A 7,500-nucleotide genomic window follows, 5' to 3' on the forward strand; every position below is an offset into this window, starting at 1 on the left:
TCTGGGCCTGGGCACTGTCCCTCAGCTCTTCAGCTCAAGGCTAGTGCTCTACCACTTGAGCCACAGTGCCACTTCCGGCTTTTCTTCTTATGTGGTGCTGAGGAATCGAACCCAGGGCCTCAGGCATGCAAGGCATGCGCTCTACCACTGAGCCACCTTCCCAGCCCCTTGGTATAGTATTTTAAAGTAAATAATTTCATTTATAAATATTTCAGAATGCACCTCTTAGATAAGAACTCTTCAAAAAGTCCCAAGCATAGTGTCATGTTAAATCTCACAAAAATCAGTGCTAATTCTTTTTTTGTTGTTGTTGGTCATGAGGCCTGAACTCTGGGCCTGGGCACTATCCCTTGGCTCTTCAGCTCAAGGCTAGCACTCTACCACTAGAGTCATAGCTCCACTTCTGGCTTTTTCTGCTTATATGGTGCTGAGGAATCGAACCCAGGGCCTCATGTATGCAAGGCAAACACTGCACCACTGAGCCACCTTCCCAGCCTGTCAGTGCTAATTCTTTAACATTCATCCTGTGTATGTGTGTCTATGTATATGCATGGGTGTGCGAAGGATAGAGCCCAGAGCCTCATGCATGCTAAGCATGAGTTCTGCCACTGAACTATACCCCCAGCTAGCATTTGTCCTGGAGTGCCGTCTCAATGGAGGAAAATAAGTTAGAGGGGAAAAAAAGATTAATTGGGGGAGATACAAGTTACTAAGATAGTGGTTCCACATACATTGCAAAAAAAAAATGGAAATGCACATTATTAAAGCAGGGGTTAGATTTCCATTACAAATGTAAAGGAAATAAAAAGTTTAATAAATGCTAGTCTTCACTTTTCTTTCATCATCATCAGCAGCAGCATCATCATCATCTTCACGTGTGTGTACTGGTACTGGGGCTTGAACTCAGGGCTTTGTGCACTTGCTTAGCTTTTTCCTCTTAAAGCTGGTACTTTACCAGCTGATCCACAACTTCACTTCCAGCGTTTCCTCATTAATTGGAAATCATCATCGCACAGACTTTTCTGCTTACATTAGCTTTGAAGTGCAATCCTCAAATCTCAGCCTCCTGAGTAGCTGGGATTATAGGCATGGGCCACTGGCACCTGTCAGCCCTTCACTTTTCTTGAAAGATAATAGATATTCATCAAAATGGAAATGGAAATTTATGGCTAGTACACATTTGTTTCTTTAAACAATGTTACCAATTGTGATGTGGTGTCCTGGATTGCATCATAGAAAAGAGAAAGAACATGGATTTTAAAAAAAGGAATGAAGTTCAAATAAATCCTGCCATTGAGTTGATAGCAATGTGCCAATGCTAATGTTTTGATAAATGTAGCATGGTTATATAAGGTGTGAGCACAGGAAAGCTGGGCAAAGAGGCAGGAATTCAGAATTACCCATGAAAACTTTCTACTCACGGAACATTATTCTCCAAGTCAAAAGTTCATTTAAAGCTAAGCAAACAAACCAACAAACAAAGAGGCTAAAGTGCCCCAGCTGAACTGAACCCCTGAAATAAACTTTCCAATTCTGCAGCAGCAAGGCAGCCTCAAATGAAAGAAGAGTGCCCTCTGGTGGAGAAAGTAGTCAACAAGTTACTCTTGTTTTGTTTTTACATTTTTTCAAGTTACTCTTGTTTTCTTTGTTTTTAAATTTTTATCTAGGATTGTACAATAGGATAAAGTAGGGAGAAATGGAAAAACAGAAACACTTCCTGCTTCCTATGTAGGAAATGGAAGTTCAAAACTCAAAATGAGAGTTTCTATCTGTAGCCTTTATACTCTGGGGCTTGTAGAAAACACCTTCATCTTACATAATGGTTCTGGGTGGGTAAGATGGGTGGAGAAGTGGTCTAGGCCCACTCAAAACACAGGGACAATAGGTGCTTTTAGGACTTTCTTTGCCAGGCCTGCCTTTTAATTTTCTCTTTACCTATTGTAAAAAGTTTATAGCTACTTTTGCCAGCCCCTCCCTCTTGGTTTGTATTCTGTAATATAAACTAATGGTAAACTACCATTCCCAGCTTATAGTTTGGGATGAAAGTCTTGTTAACTTTCTGCCTGAGCTGATTCTCAGCCTAATCTTCTCAATTCTTGCCTCTCCAGTAGCTGGAATTGCAAGTATGTTGCCTAGCCCCCTGTATTACTGTTAAAAACTGAAGGGAGAAAAAAGCTACAGGATCCCCTGCTCATAAACTAAATAATCAATATTAACCTTCACAATTCTCCTTGGCCTGTGGGCATGAGTCTATAATGAGAGGTTATCTCTACAAGGCCCTGGAAACTGTTTGTCTCCAGTGAGTGTGGTTTATGGTGTGCCAGGGGAGAGTGGGGCTAAGGAAGTTAAGCTTCTAAAAGCTCTTCCTTCCTTCCTTCCTTCCTTCTTGCTTTCCTTCCTTCCTTCCTTCCTTTCTTCCTTTCTGACAGTCCTGGCACTTGAACTCAGAGCCTGGGCCCTGTCTGAGCTTTGTTTGATCAACACTAGCACAATACTACTTGAGCCACAGCTTTTTGGTGGTTAACTGAAGATAAGAGTCTCATAGGTTTTTCTACCATGGCTGGCTGCTAGCCCTGATCCTCGGATATCGGCCTCCAGAGCAGCTAGTGAGGCCTACATTTCTACACATAACACGAATGACCCAGGAATACAATCTCCAGGATAGTGTTCTCAACTATGTCAATGATTCAGGGACAAAGCCAACGCTGACACACCCTTCCCTCCCCAGACCAGAGGCCAACAGTGGAGGGCAGCTGAAGCAGGGTGCTCTGGCACTCCAGAAGAAGGGAGCCACTGACCCTGGGGGGTTATGGGTGACCTCACAGAGCAAGTGCCATAAGGGGGAGGATCTGGCCATGCAAATGTGAGCAAAGTGAACGCTGGGAGGAAAGGCCCAGAGGCCTACGGACAAGGAAGAGCCCACAGTCAAACCATAGTGCCAGGTGAGACTGGCAGGCTGGTAAGCATCTGGAACATCACTCTAAGGTCTATGGACTTTATCCCACCATAAATGGCTCTGAGTTTATTTCAGGGCCTAGAACAAGTTTGACAAATTTGGGGACACACAATAAGTAACTGATATTTTTGCTAAATAAGGCCATTACAAAAACAACCAAATCTAAACCAAAATCTCAACACCACTTTTTGTTGTTGTTGTTGCCAATACCAGGATTTGAACTCAGGGACTCAAGCTTGTTCAGCTGGCTTGCTCAACTAGGACTCTACCACTTGAATCATTCCCTTACCCTAGCCTTTTGCTGGTTAGTTGGAGGTAAAGTGAGTCTCAGGATTTGTCAGCTCAGGCTGGCTTTGAACCTCCACCTTCTGTATTTGAGCCTCCTGAGTAGCTAGGATTATAAGCATGAGCCATCAGCACCCAGTCAACTGCACTACTTATTAATGTCATTTCATTTCATAAAAGAGCATTTAACACATGCAAAAAAAAGTTAGAAGGACACACACACACACAGACACAAACACACATATGCACACTAAAACCGGCACCCTCCTGCCAAAACACACTCAACTACTTCATCATCTTCCATTTTCCTCAGACAAGTAGAAACTTTCTCATCAAATGGGAGCTGGGATGGAGAGCCACAGGACAGTCATACTTGAGTGACGCCTGCTGTGCCTCCAAGATGCCACCTGCCAATATATGGTGACTACCCTAGGCCACCACTGTCACCACAGGGCAGAGCTGGGGGGGTCCTTAGGATGAAGAAGTGCTCCCATGGTCAAGTGGGTTGGAGGATCTGGAAATCTTAAACTTTATTTCTCATGCATTTACTTCTCTAGGACTTGAATGAGCAAGTGGCCCATGATGGCTGGACCCTGACAACACATCTTCTCCTCACCAGACTGACCATGCCAGCGCTTAGTCCTGCCCTAGTTTGGGAGGTCCTTGAGCAAAGGGTGGGACCCACCTACAGGTTCATTCATGGTAGAGCAGGCATGAGGCAAGCAAGGCAGGATGACAGAGGTACCATACAAGGCCAGGCCACTCCCCCTCACCCCCCAACCTGCAAGTGTTGGTGAATAACACAGCCATGCACCCGCTCGCCAGGGGGGTGGTGTACCTCCAGGTCAGAGCTGATGGAGGAGACCTCAGAGGAGCTGCTGGAGGACACTCGGGCCCGGATGACCTGGACGGGAGGGTAAGAAGGAGGTTCCTGCAGGGACGCCTCGCCTGCACTCATCTGTCCATCACCTGGCAGCCTGGTGGCGCTGCAGCTTGCCTGCAGGGGGTGGAAAAGAGAAAACAGGGACACTTGGTGCTTCTGAAGAGCCAAAGCATTCCCTCGCTTCAGGATCCAAGGGAACAAGAGGTGGGCAGGGCAGTGCCTGGCTGGTGTCCTGGTCCCTTGTTCTCCAGAGTGGCCAGTGCCTTGGTTGCCATGTACCCTTGCAGACATTCTACACACTTTCTTAAGTGCACATACATGTATTTGCCTCTATTTCCAGGAATGATGGTATAGTCTTCATTATTTTACACTCTGTGTGTATGTGTATGTGTATGTGTGCATGTGTGTATGTGTGCATGTGTGTATATGTGTTGTACTGAGGCTTGAGTTCATGGCCTCTTGCTCTTTTGGCTTTTTGGTCATGACTCTTGACTCCACTTTCAGCTTTTTGCTGGTTAACTGGAAATAAGAGCCATAAGAATTGTCTAAGCTGGGGGCCAGTGGCTTATGCATGCAATCCTAATCACTCAGGAGGCCAAGATCTGAAGATTATGGTTTCCAGCCTAGGCAGGAAAGTCCATGAGACTCTTCTCTCCAATTAACCAGCAGCAAACCGGAAGTGGTGCTGTGACTCAAAGTGATAGAGTACCAGTCTTGAGCTGAAGACATTAGGGACAGCACCTAGGCCCAGAGTTCAAACCCCATGATAAAAGAAATTAAAAACAAATAAATAAAAATTGGGGGCTGGGAAGGTGGCTCAGTGGTAGAGCGCTTGCCTTGCAAGCCTGAGGCCCTGAGTTTGATTCCTCAGCACCATATAAGCAAAAAGAAAAAAGCCGGAAGTGGCACTGTGGCTCAAGTGGTAGAGCGCTAGCCTTGAGCTGAAGAGCTGAGGGACAGCACCCAGGCCCAGAGTTCAGGCCCCACAACCGGACCCCCCCCCCAAAAAAAAATTGTCTGCTCTGTGGCTTTGAGCCTTGATCCTCAGATCTGAGCCTCTTGAACCAGCCAGGATTACAGGTGCGAGCCACTGGCACCTGGTCTCTTACACCCCTATTTTCACCTAACAATATTGCCTTAGAGGGGTTCTATGTTAGAAGTTTGGGAGGCGTGGGTTAGCCTAGTCCATTTAACCATTATAGCCTTCTGATGGATGCTTGGGGTGTTTCCCACCTTCCTTACTGCAATCAGTACTGACCACACTACAGTACAGCAAACACCCGGAGATCTCAGAGTACAGGCAGAAGTGAAGGATCCAAGGGGATGTGTATTTGTAATGTGGAAAACACATGTCCCATTGAGGCTTTGCTAGCTCATGCCAGCACATGGACGCTGGGCGGTATGGGAGGACAATGAACATGGAGCACCTGTCTGTCTGTCTGTCTGTCTTGCTTCCCACAGCACTCACAGGTGCTTCCTCAAAGATCAATGATGCTCCACCAACTGGACTTTTGCAAGATGGTAGGTTTTCCACCGACCTGCCATACAGGTGTCTCTCTGCTTTCTGGATGGGATTCTTCCACTAAAGCGCTCTGCAGTCTCAGAAGGAAATTTGTCCTCTCTGAATCTCCATCTCCTAACCTATCAAAAGGGGTGGCCTCGCCCTTCAACGGGTGTCATGGGGCTGTGACGTGGACACACAGGAAGAGTGGCTACATGTGCTGGGTTTCAATCGCGCAGGCCCGGTCCTCAGCATACTCAGTGCTCTGTCCAGTCCATGTGAGTCTGGAGGAAGACTACAAAGGAACAAAGGCAGCTTCCAGAAGCAACCTAGAAGCACAAATGTGGCCCAGATGCCCTCTGCAGAAGGTTCTGTGGGTAGGGAGGCAGGTGCTCTTATAACAGCAAAGAGAGAATCCTACAGTCTCCCTGGGGGCCTGCCACACTCCAGTCAACAGCTGAGTGGACTTTTCAATGTCCCTAGCAAGGATGATGCCTCCCTGGGGTCCTGCTTCACTAGCAGATGCTCCCCTGCTCCTTTTGGAGTGTCCTTAGGACCAGCAATGTCAGCAGGTACCTCTGCGCTCTCCTCACCAAACAGAATGGCCAACGAGTCACCAGTGGTCTCAAACATGCCCATTAAAGAAGGAAAAGAGATAAATAATAATAGCTAAGGGAGCAGGTACAATGGAGAAGGCACTGTTCTATTTTTTTCTTTTTTGGGAGGGGGGTCCGGTTGTAGGGCCTGAACTCTGGGCCTGGGCACTGTCCCTCAGCTCTTCAGCTCAAGGCTAGCATTCTACCACTTGAGCCACAGCGCCACTTCCGGTGTTTTGCTTCTGTGGTGCTGAAGAATCGAACCCAGGGCCTCATTGCATGCAAGGCAAGCGCTCTACCACTGAGCCACCTTCCCAGCCCCTATTTTTTTTCTTTCTGTGCTATTACTGGGGCTTGAAATCAGGGTCTTCCTCCTCTCCTTTCTTTTTCCTTTCCTTTTCCCTTTCCCTTTCCTTTCTTGTTAGTCATTCAGCTTGAACTCCTAGTTACGCAGAAGGCTCAGATCTGAGAATTGTGGTTCAAAGCCAGCCCAGGTAGGAAAGCATACAAGACTCTATATTTCCAATCATCTACCTACCAAAAACCCAAAAATGGAGCTTTGATCAAGTGGTAGAGTGCTAGCCTTGAGCAAAAAGCTCAGAAACAGCATTTAGACCCGAAGTTCAAGCCCCAGGACCAACACACACACACACACACACACACACACACACACACACACACACACACCCCACACACATGAGTATAAGTTTTCTGCCTAGACTTTGAACTACAATTTCAAATCCCAGCCTTCTCCTGAGTAGCTAAGATTAGAGGCATGAGCCACTAGGGCCCAGTGGTGCTGGGTCAGGTCCTAGACAGGCTTAGTTTGAAGCCTATTGCTGTGGGATCTTGGGCAAGTTACTTAACTTCTCTGTACCTCAGACTTTTTTGTGTGTGTTTTGTTTTTGTTGTTGTTGGTCATGGGGCTTGAACTCTGGGCTTGGGCATTGTCCTTGTGCTCTTCAGCTCAAGGCGAGCACTCTACTGTTTGAGCCACTGTGCCACTTCTGGTTTTCTAGTGGTTTATTGGAGATAAGAGTCTCACGGACTTTCTTGCCCGGGCTGGCTTTGAACCGCGATCCTTCGATCTCAGCCTCCTGAGTAGCTAGGATTATAGGCGTGAGCCACCAGCGCCCAGCTGTTGTTTGTTTTACAGTGCTGGGGATCAAATTCAGTACCTTGCACGTGACAAGCAAGCACTCTACTATTAAAACGACATTCCCAGCCCCTCTTGTTTGTTTGTTTTGAGACAGGTTCTTGGTACCTTGTTCAGGCCAGT

General features: G+C 46.8%; 1 protein-coding gene across 1 annotated transcript in view; it reads right to left on the minus strand.

Annotated features, from left to right (window-relative positions):
- Tmem44 (transmembrane protein 44) overlaps positions 1-7,500 on the minus strand; it is a 38,498-nt gene that overhangs the window by 9,805 nt on the left and 21,193 nt on the right. The window contains exon 10 of the mRNA XM_013019304.1: positions 4,080-4,238. Within this exon, the coding sequence (XP_012874758.1) occupies positions 4,080-4,238 (159 nt within the window). The remainder of the gene's footprint in view (positions 1-4,079; positions 4,239-7,500) is intronic.

Source organism: Dipodomys ordii, unplaced genomic scaffold (assembly GCF_000151885.1).
Source record: "Dipodomys ordii isolate 6190 unplaced genomic scaffold, Dord_2.0 Scaffold45, whole genome shotgun sequence".
Classification (NCBI taxonomy): Eukaryota; Metazoa; Chordata; class Mammalia; order Rodentia; family Heteromyidae; genus Dipodomys; species Dipodomys ordii.